Source organism: Chrysemys picta, chromosome 7 (assembly GCF_011386835.1).
Source record: "Chrysemys picta bellii isolate R12L10 chromosome 7, ASM1138683v2, whole genome shotgun sequence".
Classification (NCBI taxonomy): Eukaryota; Metazoa; Chordata; order Testudines; family Emydidae; genus Chrysemys; species Chrysemys picta.
The window spans coordinates 33,962,009-33,983,864 of NC_088797.1; the positions used below are offsets into that span (position 1 = coordinate 33,962,009).

General features: G+C 47.5%; 1 protein-coding gene across 1 annotated transcript; it reads left to right on the forward strand.

The window, feature by feature from the left end:
- On the forward strand, positions 1 to 21,856 carry TOP6BL (TOP6B like initiator of meiotic double strand breaks). Its single transcript, XM_042849646.2, has 8 exons — positions 1 to 213; positions 2,604 to 2,750; positions 3,355 to 3,476; positions 4,265 to 4,375; positions 5,247 to 5,345; positions 14,332 to 14,449; positions 15,547 to 15,830; positions 16,817 to 21,856. Exons 3-8 carry the CDS (start codon positions 3,366 to 3,368, stop codon positions 16,868 to 16,870), a joined length of 777 nt encoding a protein of 258 aa, XP_042705580.2. The 5' UTR covers positions 1 to 213; positions 2,604 to 2,750; positions 3,355 to 3,365; the 3' UTR covers positions 16,871 to 21,856.

Genomic DNA, 21,856 nt, shown 5'->3' on the forward strand with positions numbered 1-21,856 from the left:
GTTGGTTGCACTCAGATTTCTTTGCCTTTAAGTCTCACAGTGGTTTCTTCCTTAGCCAGCAATACATATTTTTCTACGACCCCGCGGGTTTGCCCATATCATTCTATGCAAAGGGGAAATCATCTTTGTTCTTCAATGACCCATCGAACTTAGCAGAATGGGAGAAGTACAGCTATAGTGCGACACTGGACTCAGATCCAGGGCAGGAAGAAGGTGCTGTCATTCTCAAAGGCGATTGTGTAGAGCTCACAGCCTTCTCAGAATCTAAAGATCCCTAACCAAGATCAGGGCCCCACCGTGCTGAGTGCTCTACAGTCCCCAGCCGAGATCGGGGCCCTGTTGTCCTGGGTGCTGCACAGATCCCATCTGAGATTGAGCCTCAATTGTGCTGGGTGCTGCACAGATGCATAGTTAGAGCTTCCCATATTGGTTGGCTCAGATCTCAAGACAAATCAGAATTTGTCTGTTGCCAACAGCGCAAGCATCTGAAAATCCACTGACTTGTCACAAAAGATGCACTCAAACTTGAACTGGCGATTTGGTGGCAAAATCTGACCCACCTCACTCCAATCCTGTTGTGTTAATTTGGCAGGGTGGTCAGTGGTAAAGACAGAGAAGAGAGGGAAGGTACGTCTACACCGCAAAAAAACCCTGTGGCACCAAGTCTCAGAGCCTGGGTCAACTGACTGGGGCTTGCGGGGCTCACACTACGGGGCTAAATATAGCAGTGCAGGTGTTCAGGCTTGGGCTGGAGATCAGGCTGTGAAACCTGGCGATGGGGGTGGGTGTCAGAGCCTGGGCTCCAACCCGAGCCCAATTGTCTACACCAGCGGTTCTCAAACTGTGGGTCGGGACCCCAAAGTGGGTCCCGACTCCATTTTAATGGGGTCACCAGGGCCAGCATTAAACTTGCTGGAACCCCGGCAGAAGCTGAAGCCTGAGCTCCACCCCCACCCTGGGCAGCGAGGCTCGGGCTCTGGCCTCCTCTTCCCCAACTCGGGGCAGCGGGGTTTGGGCTCCGCCCCCACCTGGGGTCATGTAGTAACTTTGTTATCAGAAGAGGGTCACGGTGCAATGAAGTTTGAGAACCCCTGGTCTGCACTAGTTTTGGCCCCTTGCCTCAAACTCGAGTCAGTTGACCTGGGCTCCGAGACTGGCTTTTTTTGTGGCAGACATACCCTCGGGGCAGGGCTGTGGAGTGAAGTGGGGGGCCTAGACAGGCAGGCACAGGAATGGGAGTCAGGACTCCTGGCTTCTAGTCTGTCTCCTGCTGCTGACCTTGGACAAGTTCCTTTCCTCCTGGTGGCTTTGTTTCCCCTCCCCCTTTTGGGGGCATGGACGCTCTCTTGTGTGTCTGTGCAGGGCCTGGCATGGCAGGGGCCGCAATCTGAGTCTCTGAAACACCGGCACGATTGGGCCTGGATCTTGAATGGTGCCTCTAGGTAGCACTATCATGCTATTAAATAGCAGTAATAACCAGTGGCCATTATTAGAGCCCCTTCTTTCTCCATCATGCCATTTTGTGGCACTGAGAAGCACGCTGTGGCAGCAGGATCACAAAGTTCTTTTAGGTACCTAAATGAGGGCGAGATTTTCCTGAATGCCCCTCCTCTAAAATACTGAGCAAACCATGCCATTCTCCATCGCCCATTTGAAACATTTCCCAGCATGCACCTTGGCGCTTTCCCCCATGCTGCCCCTTCATGCATGGCGGGAGCTGCCTGTGAACATCCTCAAAGCCACCTTGCTGTCCTTCCACCCTTGTTAGCCCCCATTTGCTGTGCACTGCAAAATGTTCCCCAGGGGCTGTGCAGTTGGTGAGCTGGGAGTGCTGCTGAGTATGCAGATTGCAAGCAGTTCATTGGTTCCCTTTGCTCTCCCTGTCTCTTGGTTTAATTCTGCCGGTGGCTATGATCTAACATCAAGGCTTTATCTGCTCACCCAAGTTGTGCTGTGCCTGGGTAGTTCAAGTGTTGCATCCCCCTAGTGTAGACACAATTATACTGGGATTATTGTGCTTTTGGCCAGTATAGCTATTCCCTAAGCTGTACCAGGATAAGGCACCTTTATCCTGGTATAACTGCATCCACACTAGGCGCTGTCCCAGTATAACTAGATCAGTTAAAAAAATCACCCCCGGCATTGCTTATAGCAGGAGAAAGGCTCGGTGTAGACCTGGCTGTTGACTGCAAGCTCTTTGAGTCAGGGAACAGTCTCTTTGTTACGTTTGGACGGTGCCCAGAAGAATGGGGTGCTGGCCCATTGGCACTACCACACAGGGCCGCCCAGAGGGGGGGGCAAGTGGGGCAATTTGTCCTGGGCCCCACAGGGGCCCCCACGAGAATATAGTATTCTACGTATTGCAACTTTTTTTTATGGAAGGGGCCCCTGAAATTGCTTTGCCCCAGGCCCCCAGAATCCTCTGGGTGGCCCTGCTACCACAGTGCAGCCTAAGTGGGATCTGAGCTGTGAGAAGTTGTGGGTGCTGAGCGCCGTCCTGGCAGCACTACACTCACATCATGAAGCCGTTTGCTTGATCAAAGATGGCAGCACTGGCTGTGTCTCTATTTAAAAATGCTGCTTGATGTTCCATTGCCCCCCAGATCAAGTGAACCCAGATGTCAGATATAAACTTCACTGGGACGGTGGAAGCCAAGAAGATGATCCAGACACTTGGGAGCAGACTCTGTTGCTCTTCCTCTTTCTCCACTACTCAGACCAGTTTCAAGATAAGCCATTTTATGATTTCTGTATGTATAAAATCGCTTGACTGTTTTCTAGGGTAACATCCCAGCCCAAATATTGGGCTTGTCTTCCCCTAGAGGCTGGAAACAAAAACTGCAGTGTTGTATATGATTAGTTCCTAGAGCCCCCAACCAAGATCAGGGCCCCTATTGTGCCAAGAGCTGCACAGACCCCGACTGAGATCAGTGTCCCAGCGTGCCGGGTGCTGCACAGACCCCACCGAGATGAGGGTTCCTTGCGTGGCAGGCACTGCACCAGCTCCAAAGGAGGTGGGGGTCCCCAGCATGCTGGGTGCTGTACAGACCCCAGTGCAGTGCTACGGGGCACTATGCTCCTGGGAACATGAGAGAGCCCTGTTGCTGTTGCAGGGTTTGTGCAGCACCTGGAAGGACAGGGCCCTGCTCTCACTCAGGATCTGTGCAGTACCTGGCACACTGGGGTCCTGGTCTTGTTTGGATCCTCGGGGCAACCCTGCAACATAAATAATAACTGATTTGCCTTTGGGATTTGACCTGTTTTTTGACTCCTTGGATCATCATTGCCTAAAAATGACTCTTCCCTAAGCAAACCAAACCCAATGTAAACGAACCCCGAACTGTTGTGACTCAGGGACCCGGCGCATGATTGCATCCCATATGGACCAGATTCTCCTGTGCAGCCAGGAGGCAGTGAAGCGTGGAGTCCAGGCTGTCATTGATGCAATGCTACAGGAGCACTGCAAGAGAGGGAAGGTAGGAGCTTGTACTGGTATGTGTATTAGGTAGCACAGAACCCATGGATCTGAGATCACAGGGTCAGCTCTTCTATCTGGGCTCCTCTCTCCATTCTCTCTGAGCCTGCTGTCGTATCGGGGTGAGTTTGGCTCTTGCCTGCTCTTTGTGTTCTCATTGTTTTATTACTGGGTCTAGTTGGCTTCACCACATATCCTGCAGCCAGACTTCTGTGAACTGTGCTCTCGGGTAATTTGCCAGCTCAGCAGCGTGGGATTTGGAAGGACATGGATTGGAAATGTTTGTGCAAAACTTCAAGTTCCACAAGAAGTGGTGTGGGTGATTCAGCAGGAGCTGCTCCCTCTTCTGAGTCAGTGAGCTGCTGCGGGCACTGTGCTTCAGAGAGAAGGGTGGGGGAGCCCTCCCTTTGGAGTCAGTACTGAGCCCAGTGTGGCATTAGGGCATGCTATGCTCCATGGAACAGTGCCAGGCCCTCCGTAGGGGGTGCTGTCCTCTTGGGATTAGTCCCAACCCAGTTCTCTAGGGCTGTGCTAGGCGATGCTGTACTGCTGCGGATGACACCATCTGAAAGAGACATAAACCTGCTAGATGGCAGGGTGCTTTTCCTAGGTGTCGGGATGATCCCCCTAAGTGCTGAGCTAATTCCAGTAGGACCACATCCCATTCTGCCCCCTAAGCTTCCCCAACGCAGGATTTGCCTGGGTTTTCTGATCCGTCCCAGGGTGGCCAGGTGGAGGGGTGTCGATGGGAATGGAAATGTGCAGTAAAATGTTCTTGGCCCTTCCCAGAACCAGCAGAGGTTGAAGCTGTCCCGGCCCGTCATCCTAGGTGCCATTTCCAGCGTGGTGTCCAGCAGCACTAACAGCCAGTTCAGACGGGAATGTCTGCAGAGTTTGCAGGTAACTATTGTATGTGGTGGATTTTTTAGGATACTGTTATAATTCTCCATGAGAAGCAGCATGGTCCAATGACTAGCTGTGCTGATTCAGCTGGAACTCAGGGCTACTGGGGTCTATTTATGGCTCAGCCACTGACCTGCTGGGTGATCTTGGGCAAGTCCCTTCCCCTCCTGGGGCCTCAGTTGCCCCTACCACCTTTTGTCTATTTAGATTGTGAGCTCTTCAGGGGAGGCACTCTATCTCACTATGCATCTGTGCAGGGCCTTACACAATGGGGGCCCCAGTCTCACTTGGGGTCAGGGCAGCTCCTGGCAAGACAGGGCCCCAATCTTGGTCAGGGTCTGTGCAGCATCTGGCATAATGATACCCTGATCTCAGTTGGAGTCTGTGCAGCCCCCAACAGAATTGGATGCTGATGAAAGTGGTAGCCTTCCAGGGCTACTATAATATTAATAATGTCATGAGAGGAATCACCAGATGGTGCTGTCACACAGTCGTCCAAGTTGTTTTTGTCGCCTGTGAGCAAGTTTTTAGTATTTGAAGAAATGCTGTGATATTAGTGTTGTGATGCCACGGTTCTTGGAGAGAGTCATGGCAGGTGGCACAGAGTTTGCTGTCTGCTCTGTTCTCTGGATTTGGAGGCAACTCTTGGGGCTCCATTGCTCCTCCCCCCCCCCCCCCGAATTCTGCTCCCCCTCAGCAGAGGGATGAAAACCTCATTATTAGATGAAGTGCTATTGTAGTGCTTGTAAGGGTAAGTGTAGCTTAAGGCCTCTTGCAATCCATGGAGGCATGAGAACTTTTCAAATAAGAGGTCTCAAGAATCCAAAGCACCTTTCCCCGGGTGACTGGATTCTATTAACGTGTGCAGGTTTCAGATACCCCAGAGCTAATGGCAGCCATTCAAACAGCCTTTGAAAATGTCACTCGGAAGCGACTGATGCCCAATGGCACATGCAGCATCACAAAAGTAAGTCAGTTTCACCCTGTGGCTCCCTCTTTGAGGCCTTGTATGCTGATCTGTTTTTGTCTGTCACCATACATATCCACCCACCCACCAACTCCATGCTCATGACCATGGTATGTGAGCACCTTTTAGTCATCAGAGATAGTAGAGATGGAAAGCTTCTACTGAATCCCATGTGGCCGGAGTCCCTACAGACTATTCCCTGTGGATTGTTCCATCAGAAATGGAGACACTCCACATCAGATCCCATCTACCCCATCCCTCTCTGGGACCCAGGGTAGGATTACCCCCCTGTAAATTATCCCCCAGGGCCTTGTCCAGCCTGGTTTTCAATGCCCTTCAGTCTTATATTAGAAAAATATCTTCATCCTGCTATCACCTGCTGCTGGGAAAAAAGCAGTTACTCTCTTGTATTGTAACTGTTGTTCTGCAAGATATGGGTGTAGACCTGTACTCCACTCAGGTATGTGTGCACCCAGCACTCAGAAGCCAGAGAACTTTCCCTAGCAATAACCATAGGGGTGGTGCTCGTGTCCTACGTCCCCTTGGTCCTTCCCCAGGCTGTTTAAGGGCTCCAACCCCCCTCGGTTTCTGCACACCGAACATTAAATGGTAACACTGCAGTGCAGAGGAGACAGAGGGTGGGTCATGGAAGACACCTTTTCACCCACATCTCGAAGAACAATAGTTACAGTCCAGGTAGGTAACCACTCTTCTTTGAGCAGGTGCAGATGTGTATTTCACTCAGGGGACTCACAAGCCAAGTTAGGGGGCAGGGCTCAGAGTCTACTTAAAGAATGACTGCAGTACTTGCCTTCCCAACATTTGCATCTGATCTAGATGCAGCCCTAAAAGCATAATGCTTGGTAAAAGTATGTATGGTAGACTAAGGAACTGCCCTGCAAACAGGGCCGGCTCTGGTTTTCTGACCGCCCCAAGCAAAAAAAAAAAAAAAAACGCGGCGGCCAGAACAGCAAAGCAAAAAAAAAAACCTGGGGCATGGCTGGAGCCAGGGTGCAGGGGGACTCCTTGCCCTGCAGATCTGCCCTGGCTAGCGGGGGGAGGGGGAGGGGGAGGAAGCGGGGGGGAGAGAGAGAAGGGGGGTGGCCAGGGCTTCAGTGGGGTGCTGCCACGCAGCCATCCCGCCGTGCCCCCTGCCGGGAGGGTTCCACACCACTCCGGTCAGCTGGGAGGGAAGGACGCGGGCTGCCCTGCCAGGGTTGCTGCAGGGCGCTCCCGTCCTCCACGCCACTGCCCCCTACAGGGCGGCCGGAGCGGAACAAAAAAAAAAAAGCGTCCGTGCCGCCCTAGGATTGGGCGGAATGCCGCCTCCTATAAGCTCCCGCCCCAAGCACCAGCTTGCTTGGCTGGTGCGTGGAGCCAGCCCTGCCTGCAAATGTCCAATATCAAAACATCACTGAGGAATCTGATTAATATTGCTTGGTCCCTTTTGTTCAGGCTGTGATTTCATTGTATGTATACCGAGCTCAGCCCTCCCTGTAGGCAGCACATGTGTAAGCGAGCATGTTTTACTACGAAGGTGGTGGCCACCATATGTCCCAGTAGTTGAAGGCAGGTGTGTGCATATACCCATGGGCTATTTGTGATCACTGATATGAGAGTGGTGAGTGCACAAATCTGGTCATTGGTAATGATGCTTTGGCCTCTACGGAGTCTAGGTGTGCTCCAATGAAGTCCAATTGTTGTACTGGTTTTAGAGTAGATTTCAGTCTCTTAGGTATCTTTAGCGCCCTCGTGGCCAAGATGGAGTCTGCTCTGCAGGCAGCTCTGGCCAAGAGAAGGCGCGCCCAGGAATGCAGCAGGAGACATTTTTTTTACCCCACGGGCACTCGTTCCAAACCCCCCCAGAGTGAACACACCCACCCACAGGAAAAGTACAATGGATATAACAAAGGGAAATATTTATTTACAGAGGGATGAGAGGAGAAATACAACAAGGGGAAATATAGGGGGAGCAGTAGAACAGGGTTTCATTTAAACCAAGGCCCCATGGGCCCAGTGGTAGCACAGTTTGGAAGGGCAGACACTGAGCAATGGGTCTACAAACTGAGTTCTGAGCAAAGTTTTAGTTCAGTGGTGAGTTTTAGGTGCTTCTGGTTGTTTTTGGCGCCAGTGAACTTTTTTTCAACAAACCCCTTTAGTGCCCTCTTTTGCCGCTCTCTGCAAAGCCACACAGAGCGACCACCTTTTTACTTAACTATTTAGCAACCTTCCTTTTTGTTTTTAATGCAGAGTCACAAGCCCCAGTACTCACAGCCCCATGCAGTTTTGGGCAGCCGTAGTACTGGGTCCAGCTTAGGCCTGTTTTTTTGGGGCGATTTTTTTCTGGCACAGTGCTTCTTCTGGCTGCTGTTCTGGAGTGTTCCCGATTGGCTGCCCTGTTCTTTATAACCTTAGGGTGTGAAAGAGGATGACAGTCCTCTGGGTAATATTTACTGTTTCTGTTTGAGTAGGTCCTTTCAGTAGGCAGTTGTCTAGGTATTGGAAGATCAATATTCCCTGTCCGCACAAATGCACCACTACTACTGTTTTGGTAAAAACTCTAAGGGCTGTCAAAAGTCCAGAGGGTAGCATTCTGTATTGGAAGTGGTCTTTCCCTATTGTGAATTGTAGGAACCGTCTGCGTGCGGGATGGATGGTAATATGAAAGTACTCTTGTAAGTCGAAGGCTGAGAACCAGTCCTCCTTTTCCAGCGCTGGGATAATTGAGTTTAGTGTGACCATCTGTGGGTATGCACAAACTTGTTGAGTTGTCTAAGATCTAATATGGGTCTCCATCCACGGTTTTTGTTTTGAGTCAGGAAACAGTGGGAATAAATTCCCTTTCCCTTGTGTTGTGTTGGAACTTGTTCCACAGCACCTAGTTGTAGAAGATGATTAACTTCTTGTCGTAGAAGGTGCTCATGAGAAGGGTACCTGAAGAGGGACAGGGAAGGGGGATGGGTAGGTGGAATGGAGATAAAAGGGATGGTATAACCTGTGCGGATAATCTCTAATACCCAGTGGTCTGTGGTGATGGAGGCCCACATATGATAAAACGGTCATAGCCAATGACCAAAGGTCTGGGTTGTTTTGGCGCTGGTTGTCGGGGGAAGTCAGTCAGACCCTTGACCAATGTTTCAAAATTGCATCTTGGCTGATGATGCTTGGGATGCTGCAGACTGAGACTGGGAAAGATGACGTCTCTGTGGCCAGTGTCTTTGTCTCTGGTTGTCGAATTGTCTCTGTTGTTGTTGTTGCAATGTATTGTCTCTGTTGCGGGAGTATGGCTGGTATCTCCTCCTTCTCTTTGGGGTTGTGTAAATGCTGAGTGTTCTTAGTGTCGCTCATGAGTCCTTCATGGAATGTAGGAGTTCATCTGTCTTGGCGGAGAACAGTTTATCCCTATCAAAGGGGAGGTCTTCTACCTTAGTTTGAAGTTCCCTCAGGATTCCCAAAGAATATAGCCATGAAGTTCTGCACATTACTATTGCTGTTGCTTTTGTGCATGCGGCTGTGTCCGCAACATTGAGGGATGCTTTGGGTGCTGTTCTGGCTACAAGCTGTCCCTTGTTAATGATGGCTTGGAATTGTTACTTCTTGTCCTCTGAGATTTCATCGAGGAACTCGTTCAGTTTAGCGTAATTATCATGGTCGTATGTTGCTAGTAACACTGTGTAGTTGGCTGTGCGGAATTGCAGACTTGCCGAAGAGTAGACTTTCCACCCAAATAGATTTAATCTCTTCCAATCCTTGTCTTGGGGTGTGGATCAGGATTGCAGTTGTTCACCCCATTGGTTGGCCCCATCCACCACTAAGGAGTTGGGCTGGGGGTGCGAGAAGAGGAAGTCCATGCCTTTATTTGGTACATAATACTTTCTGTCTGCATGTTTGCAAGTTGGAGGGATGGTGGAGGGTGTTTGCCACACTGTTTCTGCTAGTTCCATCAATGCATCTGTGACACTGTATAAAGTATTGCAAGGAATCTGACCAGAGATGCCATGTAAGGTATCTGTGAAAATGTTATGATTTGCCAAGTATGATCATCTTGTTTATATGTTTGTATCACTTTGTATTGTGAGTTATAGATGTGTATGGTTGTGACGTTCCCCTCTGGTGTTATCTGGACCGGTCACTCCAATCATTGACTCTAGGAACCAGCCTTACCCTGCTCTGCTGTGAGAACCCCCACTCCTGGGTTGTTCATGCACAGCCTCTGGCATGTAAGCTGCTCCCAGCTATTTGCAAGCGAATTACACTAGCCAATATCTCCGATCCCAGACACAACCCTAGGAACCTCCCTCTTGCAGTGTCCAGTTCTGCCTGCTGGACGCCGCAAGCTTATATGAGTTCGTCAATTTAACAAAGAAATTGATATGTACCAGGCTTGTTGTCCCAAGGGGAGCCTCTGACACACTTCCAATCAAACGCACCGCTTCAGGTAGAATAAACAAACAAATGTATTAACTATAAAGATAGATTTTAAGTGATTAAAAGTCAAAGCATAACAAGTCAGAGTGGTTACCAAAAGAAAAGAAAAGATAAGCATGCAGTCTAAACTCTCAACCTTATTAGACTGGGCAGCAACTAGATTAAGTAGTCTTGTCTTCTTCTCAGTGTCTTGGTTGCTTGCAGCATAGGTAGGGGCAGGAGAAGGGCCCAGTATGTGTCCACTCTGTCTGTTTTATACTCTCAGTCCATTTGCTTGGGGAGCAAAAGTTTAGGCATGTCTGGAGGGCATTGCTGAGTCTCCCCAAGCAAGGTTGAGAAATTCCCCTGTTGTGGCCTCATTCAGGTGAGTTATTGCATTGTAGCTCCCTTGCTGGACAATGGTGTTGATGGGTTGTTTGACACCCCACCTGGGCGTTGGTTACTTTCCTTGCTGTTGCCTCTGGGGAGCTAATATCTGGTTGAGTCCCCAACTTACAGCATGCTTTAGTGACCACCATACAACACAATTCTCATAACTTCATATGCATTAATGATACGCAAATATGGATAGAGAAATGACTTTCAGCAGATCATAACCTTTCCCCGATACCTTACAAGGCATGCTTTATATGTAAGATCATGATTATATGAAAATGAGGAATATGGGGGTTACAGTATGCTCCCCCAAGGTATAGAATGGCACAATGGTATATCTGTATTTCAAAACTTGTGCTGTGTTTCTGGGTGACACCCCCAGACAGATTAGCATCAACAGTGCCTAGCCTGTTCGATGGCCCATCAAGGGTCATGAGCTGTAGAAACAACCCATTGAAAGAAGCCAGGGGCTACACCTTATGAGTCAGCAGGACTTGTAGGGGCATGCCTATGGACAGGGGACTCCAAGGTTTTTCCATGCCCTGTGCTATGAGTTTGTGTTTGGGACAAAGGAAATACTAAACACATGGCAAAGGATATAAAAGACAACTGCATCATCTCCATCTTGTCTTCAATCCTGCTTCCCACCTCTGGAGTAATTTCTCTACAAATTTAAGCTCTGAACAAAGGACTGAATGACCCATCCAAGCTGTGGATGTGTTCCAGAGGGACTTTCAAGCCAGCAAATTCACCAATACTGCTCAGAACCTGATATGTGGACTTTGAAGTCTCTGTATGTATCTGATTGTGTTACCATTTAAAAACTCCTTCTTTTCCTTTCTTTTTTCTTTATAATAAACGTTTAGTTTTAGCCACTAAAGGACTGGCTGGCAGCGTGGTATTTTGGGTAAGATCCAAACTAATATTGACCAACATACAATCCAAGAGAAGTGGTCTCCCGCAGCGACACATTTACACATCAACCTGCTTGAATTATGCGCGGTTCGCAATGCATGCAACCATTTCCTCCCAATAATACGGACCAAAACAATAAGAGTCATGATGGACAACATTGCATGTATGTTCTACATAAACCGACAGGGCGGAGCACGATCTCGCTCCCTATGCACAGAAGCCATAAAACTATGGAACTGTTGCATAAAACACAATATCACCATTACAGCATCAGACCTCCTGAATCAGCAGAACATGACAGCGGACACATTAAGCAGACAGTTTCCCCAAGAACATGAATGGGAACTGAACAACAACATAACACAACACATATTCCACATGTAGGGGTTCCTACACATTGACCTATTCGCAACAGCATGAAACAACAAATGGCCCAGGTTTTGCTCACTAGCAGGACTGGGAACACAATTCCTAAGGGATGTCTTCCTCATCAGATGAAACACACCTCTCCTGTAGCATTCCCACTGACACAGTTAATCTCCAGGGTAATACATAAGATATGAAACGACGAAGCCAAGGTCACACTTATAGTCCCGACATGGCCCAGACAGACATGGTTCCCATACCTGGGATGCATGGCGATCTGCGCAACATATACTCTCCCGCTGCAATGGGATCTTCTCTCACAAGATGAAGGTCGAGTCCTCCATCCGGACCTGGAGAAACTTCACCTGAAGGCATGGCTCCTCCGTGGCTCCAACACAAAGAATTAACCTGCTTGGAACAGGTTAAACAGGTATTACTAAACAGAAGAAAGACATCCACTTGTGCAACATACCTACAGAAATGGAAGAGGTTGTCCATGTGGCGCAGAAACAAATGCATTACTGCACTTACAGCACCACTTCATTTGATCTTGGAGTACATATTAGAACTGAAACAGTCAGGACTTACCATAAGTACAGTTAAAGTACACCTAGCAGCCATAATTGCTTTCCATCATAAGATCAATGGTGTCTCAATATTCACACACCCAATCACAAAGCATTTCCTCACAGGTATAACCCAGAAATACTCAACCCCACACCAGCATGGGATCTAAACCTGGGCCTTAGAGGCCTTACCAAAACACCATTCGAACCACTCATGACTTGTTCTCTACTACACCTCTCAATGAAGGTAGCCTTCCTGGTCACAATTACTTTTGCGCAAAGAATAAGTGAAATAGGGGCTCTCATGGCCCACACTCCATCTACCGTATTCTTCAAAGACAAAGTGACACTACTATCACACCCAAAATTTGTCCCCAAGATATCATCATCCTTTCATCTCAACCAACCTATTCGCTTACCTACGTTTTACCCTAACCCGCATGGGACTACACAAGAGACAATCCTACACTCTCTAGATGTTAGACTTGCATTAGCATTTTACCTAGATAGAATGAAACCATTCCAAAAATCACCGAGACTGTTCATCTCCACAACTGAACTATTAAAGGGATCTGCAATATTAAAACAAAGACTTTCAAAATGGATCTCCAATTGCATCCACCTATGCTATCAACAGCAAAAAAGGGAGCCCCCAACGGGGATCAGAGCCCATTTGACGAGATCAATATCAACCTCAACAGCCTTTTTGAATAAGGTACCACTCACAGAGATATGTCGAGCCACCACTTGGGCATCCGAACACACATTCATTAATCTCTACGCAATAATGCAAAGCTCAGGCTCAGATGCAATACTAGGCCGAATGGTGCTAGTGTCAACGATGCATTGAACACCGCAGCCCATCCATCCACAGTAGGGCACTGCTTTACAGTCACCTGAAGTGGAGCATCCACAGGGAAAGCACGCAAAGAAGAAGAGAGGGTTACTCACCTCGTGCAGTAACTGAGGTTCTTCGAGATGTGTCCCCCTGTGGGTGTTCCACTACCCACCTTCCTCCCCTCTATTTCGGAGTTCGCATTAAAGACTCCGTGGTAGAAAAACAACAAGATGCATCTGAAGAAGTGAGGTTTTTACCCACGAAAACTTATGCCCAAATAAATCTGTTAGTCTTTAAGGTGCCACCAGACTCCTTGTTGTTTTTGTAGATACAGACTAACATGGCTACCCCCTGATACATGGTAGAAAAGGAACTGTAGGGGTCAGGCCATGTACATGCTAGATGAAGCGCTAATGGCACTGCGAGACAGCTACTGCGCATGCACATCCTGACCAGGCATTGCTACCGAAAATCTCCCATCAGCTGGCGCCGGGATGCACCGACACCTGAAGTGGAGCACCCACAGAGATACTCATCTCGAAAAACCTCAATTACTGCACAATGTGAGTAACCCTCTCATTCCTCTTTTCTGAGATATGCTTTTACTATAGACAGGCGTTTGGTAAAAGCCCAGGGAGCTAAGGACAAGTCAAAGAGAAGCCCGGTGTACTGATAATGCTGATATGTCATTACAAATCTCAGAAACTTACTGTGGCTTGGGAAAATCCCTACAAGGAAGTAAGCGTCCTGAAGATTGAGGGCAGCAAGCCAGTCATTGTGATTCAAACTGGGGAGAATAGTAGTTAGCATGACCGTGTGGAATCTCATATAATTGATGTACTTGTTGAGACGCAGACTGAGGATAGATCGCACTCTCCTCCCTTGGACTTGGGGAGCAGGAAGTACGGTGAGTAGAATCCCTTTCTCCAGTTCCGAAGGGGAACCTCCTCTCTGGCCCCTGAAACGTGGAAAGAGTGTTCAAAATCTTATCTACTATTAATAATAAACTAAACTTAAGGGTACTGCTAAGCTAGCCACAACTAACAACTATATACAGAAAAATCACAGCGCTGTGGAATAAAGCCTGAGGGGAAAACCACTCTGAGCACTCTGACTTAAGCCATGGAAGGTGAGAAGGAACTAGGGAAGGGTGTAGTGAAGCCCTTAAATATCCAGGGGAGAGGCTAAGGGGTCAGGTGGTGCAAGCGCTGCCCCAAGTGTACTGTTAGATAAAGTTCTCTGGCTTTGGTGCACTGGGCACACACTGACCTGAGCAGAATACACATCTGCAACCACTCTGTGGGATAGCTACCCAAAATGCACTTGTACTGCTAGGCATGCTGCAGAGAGCACCGTACTTGGCTGTGGGGAGCAGTGCAGTCAGTTCTGCATGGCTGCTTTTGCATCAGTTCAGCCTCCCCTACCCAGTTCTCCAGTATAGCCAGGTTGGCAGAACTGTTCCCTGCTCATCAGACTTAATGAGGGTAACTTTCAACAGCAGGTACCTGAGGATGTCAACCCAGCCTGGCTTGCTGCATGTGACTTACCAACAGCTAGCCAGAAGCTATCACAGGAAGAGGCATCTGACAGCATCAATTCTGTCGATTCAGAGCCGGGTAAGAAAATGTCCAGAGGACGCACATTCCCTTTGCACACACACACAGAGCTCCTCTAGGTGATGGCCACCCAGACGCCCCACAAATGCTCTTTCCGGTGATCACACTGGGGCTTGGATCCAGCCACCTTTGTACTAGGAAAGTAGATGAACAGGCCAGCAGTTCATAGAACAACCACAATCATATCACCTGTTATTCTTTGCATGACTGAATTAGGGCCCCTATTGCACAGACCCTCCCCAACTGAGATCAGACTCACATCAGACTAAGCATTGCGTAGACCCACAGTGAGAGACAATCAGAATAGACATTCTGGGAAACAGAGGCACCGAGAGGGGAAGGGACTTGCCCAAGGTCATGCCGCAGGCCAGTGGCAGAGCTGGGAATAGAGCCCAAGAGTCCTGTGCCCTGCTCCCTGGGCTGGGTTGTCTTTACCCTTAACATCCCTTAATATCTTATTCCTTTCTCTAACCCCCTCACCTTCCCTTCCCCACTGAGCAGCCCCACGATGGCTCTGAGATCATTTTCCTGTGCAGTTTCTATTTCCCTTACCACAGCACTGGAGTTGATTGAATGGTCTGCTCTTGTCTGCATTTACACACGCTCACAGTGGATTTTGCCCACCATTCGTCCATAGATTTCATGACCAGTGACCATTTTGATCATCAGGCATGACCCCCTGTATCAAACAAGCCAGAGAACCTCACCCAGTGATTCCTGCATTCAGCATCGATCCAGTGGTGGAGCTAGAACATATAATTCAGGGAGTCATCTGGCTGGATGTAAAGCTGCTAAGGGATGGAGAATCCCAACCAGGGGGAGCTGCCCCGATAGGGAATCTCCCTCCTGGCTAAAAATTTTCGCTTATTCCTAGTGTGAATTTATTCAGCCTTCCAGCTGCTGGCTCTGCTCAGTCTGTGTCTACCAGATTCATGAGCCCCCTAGGATTACATGCGGCCTTTGCCAAGCCTGGCAAAGAGGTCCCATTCGCCTACAGTATGGTATCAGACACTGGGTAACTAGCTCTGCAGCATTTCCCAGCGATAGAACAGTATGACAGTTATCCCGAGAGCATCATGTTCATTTTATGTTTACAGCCTCTCTGCTGGACAGAGTTGACTTGTGGGGAGAAATTAGTGAAACTAAGAGGAGGAAGACAGCAACCATAGAGAACAATGCAGGTGAGGCTCTGGAGCAAGAGCCACGGGGTGGCTTGCAGGAGAGGACAGACAATCTCATGACAGACTTTGGCAGCCAGCTGAGTTTTTGCCTATGGAGTCCCAAGAAAGGAACAGATGCCAGCATGTTCCTAAGTGAAAGAGAGGAAGGCTTTACAGCTGTATCAGAGGACGGAGCCAGAAGCAGTGAGAATCTGTGGCAGGTTGGTCAGGGAAGAAGCTCTCCAGAAATCAAACTCAGTTTGAGTAAAAGGGAAGGGCCAAACTGGATGGCACCCACAAGGCCATGTTCTCCAGTATTGAGGAGTGGTGTGGCCTGGAGGAAGGCGCATGGGCTTCAGAAGCAATTGGTGCTGAGTTCTAATGTGCCTTCCCTCTCTACCTCACTTTCCCTGTCTGCAAAATGGGGATAACACTAATCCAACTACCAGAGGGAGCTGTGGCTACAGGTATGAATGTTTGGAAAGCATTTTGAGAGGCTTAGATAGAAGGGCTAAGGATTATCAATCAGGAGTAATACGTAAACATGGCTATGGGGATTTATTTTCAAAAATCCTTCTAGACTTTGCAAATGTCTGGGTTTGGTTTTCAGAGGACAGCAAGGTGGGCTGGGAGTCTGGAGCTCAGAGAGCACAGTGGAGGGGGGCCTAGTGGGTTAGAGTACATGTGCAGGGACTGGGAATCAGGACTCCTGGGTTCTAGTCCCAGCTCTGGGAGGGGAGTGAGGTCTAATGGTTAGAGTGGGGAGGGTGGGAGCCAGGATTCCAGGAGCCCACTGAGATCTGTGGGAATCACATACACTTAGTATCTTGGCCAAATGGGGCCCTGTTTAGCCCAAGGGAAAGACTGGAAGTTCTTTGGGGTGGAGACTTCCATTTACTGTTTGAAAAAGGCACCAGTCTTTGTGGTGCCGTTCTCTTGGTAGCCCAACATGAGGGGCCTGAATTTGAGGGTGATGGCCAAGCACTGTCTGGAAATCAGGGTCCTTACAGCATCTCTAGTTGGATGCTCAAAAAAATGAGGCACCTGATGTCACTCTGCTTTGGAAGAGTTTGGCCTAGATGTGTGAGCAGTACCTGGCATGGGAGGACATGGGCTCCAGGTGCTGCTGTAACCTCCCTCGCCAGTGGGGAGGCTTCTCTGCTCCTGTCTAGTCACAGACCAAGGCCTGTCTGTATTTGTCCCACAGGGCGACCACTTGTGGCTGCAAGAGATTTCCAACCTTTCTGAATGGACGTCCTGAAATGGAGATGCCCTTAGCCAAAGGTATGAGAACTGCTGTGCTCCCCCATGCAAACAAAGCCAAATAAAGACCATCCATTCAATGGGGTTCTTGTTCTTTATTGTTGGATGGCAGTAAGGCCTAGGAGCCCCGATATGCACTAGGACACCTCTGTGCTAGGCACTGTACAAAAATGGAACAAAGTTGGTCCCTTGCCTCAAAGAGCTGACACTCTTGTATTAGAAGGAGGGAGGGTGAATGGCTTTGTGGTCAAGGGACATGACAGTGGTGCAGGACTCCTGGGTTCTTCTTTGAGCATATGTCCCGTGGGAGCTCCACCATAGGATGTTTGTGCCTGTGTGCTCTTGATTGGAGACTGCAAAGTAGTGCTCGCGGGCCTGCCCCTGTGCAGAACACCCTCATGCTTTGAATGAGTGGTCGTGGGCTCAGGCCCTCCTCAACTGCTGGCCGCTCAAGACAGAGTCTTTGCTGTTAGTTTCCCACTTTTGTTTCATCTCATGAAAGTCTTTCTTTATTTTTGTTTCATAGTTATTTACTGTTCTTTTTTTGTGGAGGGGGTTTTCTGCCTCCTTCTTCTGGAACCTTTGCTTGTGCTGGAGCACAATTTGTTATGCCTAAGACCCCAGGGTTTAAGCCCTGACAGACCTGCTACAAGTTTTTTCCCCCAACAGTGACGGACACTTGAGTTGCCTATGGTGTTTGGGGGACTCCCATATCCCCTCATAGTGTAAGGTCTGTCTGGGATTTAAGGGCAGAGCAAAAAAAAGATAGGGAGGCTAAACTAAAACACCTCTTAAGGGAACATGGCCTAGCTCTGGAGGGGTCCACTTCCTCCACCGTACATCAGCCTCAACATTGCACACCACTCTGGTCACTAGTCCAGCTTCATCTGTGACCACAGACACAAAAACCTCAGAGAGGAAGAAGCACACTTTCCCAATCAGAGAAATGAAGAAAAAGGATAGGTCACCCCATAAGACCCACTCTTGGGAGATCTCACATCCCTTAAAGGGTACCGTAGATGCTCCAGTTGAGTGAGGTACCGAGGTGTTGGTACTGTGTAAGAAGCCTTGTCTGGATAAGCACTCTACCGGACAACCTACCGCAGCAGCACTGCCTGATCCTACATGGCACCATGATACACAGAGGGCTACTATACATCCCTCGGTACTGGCTTCTTACTCAAGCTCTGAAGTAAGACAGGACCTTGCATTCACCTTGGTACCGCAGCAGTCTCCATCTCACTGGTCCACAATTTCACCTCCAGTACTGACTCAAGCCTCGAGTATAGGCTAGTACAGCCCTCTGGTTCCTTCTAGGTTTCTATCATCTGAAGATCTCATCATTTCGGATTAGCCTGAATCTCCATTACTACGGAGTGCTATCAGAGCCCCCTCACTGGTGCTGCTTAGACACCTGCAGGATGAAACCCGCCCAAGTCTTCAGCAGTCAGCACTGGTCATTATGCCTGAGGCACCATCTCAAGAGATGAATTATCAGACTTTGAGGTCTCAGTACGGGAATCCTGGTACTGTGCCATCCAGCTCCCAGGAATCCCTCTATTGAGAAAGATCCTAGAGAATCTGACAGGCACTGCAGACTCAGGGAGAATGATTGTTGGGGACCCTTTCCCTATCCCCCCCAATGTGATTACTGGGATCCTTGAAGCCAGTTTGGTGACCAGTTTTATAGAATGCCAAGAAGAGATTACAGGCCTCCGGTACTGTCCCATCCACGACCAACAGTTGTCCATCCCCCAGTACCATGCTCTTCTTCAGTACTGAATGATACAGAGCAGGAGCCAGAACCTCAAACTGAGGAGGTCTTGCCTCCTTCAGTCAAGTCCTCTTCATCTCCAGATGAGGTAGTAATGCCACCACTGCCCACCTATGTTGATGCTTTTAAAACATTCCAGGACCTCATGAAGAGGCTGGCAGACTCCAAATCCCACTAAAGGAAGTCCAAGAGTCACAACATTTTTTGGTAGACATCTTGAATATTAATCCTCAAGGGAAGTTTGCCTTACTTGTAATGAGGCATTACTATCCCCTGCACGTACACTGGGGCAAACACCAGCCACAATTCCACCATTTGTAAGAGATCTGACAAAAAGTACTACATCCCATCAAAGGGAATTCATAGATTCATAGATTCTAGGACTGGAAGGGACCTCGAGAGGTCATCGAGTCCAGTCCCCTGCCCGCATGGCAGGACCAAATACTGTCCAGACCATCCCTGATAGACATTTATCTAACCTACTCTTAAATATCTCCAGAGATGGAGATTCCACAACCTCCCTAGACAATTTATTCCAGTGTTTAACTACCCTGACAGTTAGGAACTTTTTCCTAATGTCCAACCTAGACCTCCCTTGCTGCAGTTTAAGCCCGTTGCTTCTTGTTCTATCCTTAGAGGCTAAGGTGAACAAGTTTTCTTCCTCCTCCTTATGACACCCTTTTAGATACCTGAAAACTGCTATCATGTCCCCTCTCAGTCTTCTCTTTTCCAAACTAAACAAACCCAATTCTTTCAGCCTTCCTTCATAGGTCATGTTCTCAAGACCTTTAATCATTCTTGTTGCTCTTCTCTGGATCCTTTCCAATTTCTCCACATCTTTCTTGAAATGTGGTGCCCAGAACTGGACACAATACTCCAGCTGAGGCCTAACCAGAGCAGAGTAGAGCGGAAGAATGACTTCTCGTGTCTTGCTCACAACACACCTGTTAATACATCCCAGAATCATGTTTACTTTTTTTGCAACAGCATCACATTTTTGACTCCTATTTAGCTTGTGGTCCACTATAACCCCTAGATCCCTTTCTGCCGTACTCCTTCCTAGACAGTCTCTTCCCATTCTGTAAGTGTGAAACTGATTTTTTCTTCCTAAGTGGAGCACTTTGCATTTGTCTTTGTTAAACTTCATCCTGCCCCTCGCCCCTGCCTCGCTCCAGCTGGGAACCAATCCTTCCCCCCCACCGTGCCCAGCTGTCAGGGGGGGATAAAAATCAATTACTTTAAAAAAAATCAGATTTTTTAAATTTAAATAGTTTTTCCCCTCAAAAATCCAATCTAAAGATATCTTAATTAAAACTACATTATATCATGGAATAGGGATTATAAATTCTGATTCTATAGTATGAGACAATATTTTTCATGTAATGTTTAAAAAAAGTTTTGTAAATGAGTTCTAATAGTTCATGGCTTGTTATGCAGACAAAACTATACAGGATCATTTCAGGGGGCAAGGCAAAGATGCCATGTTTATTATGATAATCTGATCTATAACCACTAGCTAATACCTTAATACTTATATATATATATATATATATACACACACATGCATACACACACACACACGCACACACCAGATGTTCTGCAGCTGCTGTATAGTTACCAGTCCTGAACATAGCTTGAGTTCGTGGCTTGAGTTCGCAGCTTGGGATCGTAACTTGTGGCAGCTAACTGGCCAGGAAAGCCGGGCACAAGAAAGGGCTGGGTCTGCCCTTCCATGTTGGCAGCAGAACGTTACCCTTCCAAGTCTTCCATCTCACCCATCCTTTTTGTAGGCTTTAGTTTGAATCCAGAGTCTATAGGTCTTGCTGTGTCACGCTGCCTCTAGGTTCGGGGTGATTGATTACCCATCAATTGCAGACATGACTTTCAGCCTCGGACCTGGCTTTGATCTTCCTTCTGTTGTACTTTTGTTCTTTTCTTCTTAGGGTGGACTCTTCTTACTTTGTTAGGGCTCTTGTCTGCATCTTCAGCCGTTGGTGTTTGAACTCTGTTTCATCGGGACAGGCTGGTGCTGGAGGTTGATTCCATCATCCATACATACCTCATTCACACATCTAAACTAAACTAATAAGGTTGCAGCAGCAAGCTTTTACAAAATGGAGTAAGCATTGTAAAATGGAGTTTGAATTACAATATGGCAAACAATGAACAGAAGTTACAATACTGAAGCAGTGCAAGTTTCAGTGATTTAAGCAGGAATTGGATTGACAGTGAAACTTACAAGGGCAACTGTCTGAACAGTTATGGCTCTTAACAAGCATCTTAATTGTCAATTAGCCAGTTATTGGGGTAACCGGTTTTATGAATGAATGTTGTTTCATTCATAAAACTTTACTTATGAAGTTACATTAATAAAGTGAACAATTAAAAACAATTTCATTCATCAGTTCTACAGGCATAGGGAACCAATCTTATGGGGTTCCACAGACTTCTGTATAGATTATTTAGGTTAATTTTTCTATCTACCCAATGGGACTCAGTGCTCAGTCTAGAAGATACCATCAGAGATGCTTAGTTTTGCAGTTCTCAAACTATGGATTTGTGTCTCCGGAGGTAACATGCTTGTTAACAGCAAAAATGTTTTAAAATAAATAAATAATGTATAGAGGTGAGAAATAACAGACCTCAACTGTATTGTCCCTCTGTAAATTTGTGTACACAGGGTCAACCCCTTACCTCTCTTTAAAAGTGAAAAGTTTCAAAAAGTTCAATAAATAGAAGATTGTTGGGGGCAGAAGAGATCTGGACAAGGAGAAGAAGTCAGGAGATAAATGTGAGAAGCGAGGGACATATGCTTTTTTGTTAAAATATTATGTTTGCTGTTGAAGGAAAAAAATCCAGAATACTTAACATTATTGTTTTAGTTAAATAAAACAATTTAAATGTCTGTCTGGTGATGTTCTCCTCCTCATACAGCCTGGCAAGAAAATCCTCCAAATATAAATGATTAACCTCTTGAATTGGAGATAGTTCACCTCCCAATGACTTCATAAATATCTGCTTCAATTATCTTTGGTAAATGAAATAACCAAACAATCATTCATTTTCTGATATAGCTGTAAAACTCATCTGAAAAGTTTTCAAAATAAATCACGGTTTAAAAATGTATAGTGTGTACCTTCTAAAAATGAGGTCCCTTCCAGTTCTAGGAGATAAGATATCTCCATATATTATTAAATGAAACCTAAATCT

Coding starts and splice junctions, on each gene's coding strand:
- TOP6BL (XM_042849646.2), top strand. CDS start 3,366: ATGATTGCATCCCATATGGACCAGATTCTCCTGTGCAGCCAGGAGGCA. Junction 3,477..4,264: donor AGCACTGCAAGAGAGGGAAG/GTAGGAGCTTGT, acceptor GGCCCTTCCCAG/AACCAGCAGAGGTTGAAGCT. Junction 14,450..15,546: donor TTCTGTCGATTCAGAGCCGG/GTAAGAAAATGT, acceptor TTATGTTTACAG/CCTCTCTGCTGGACAGAGTT.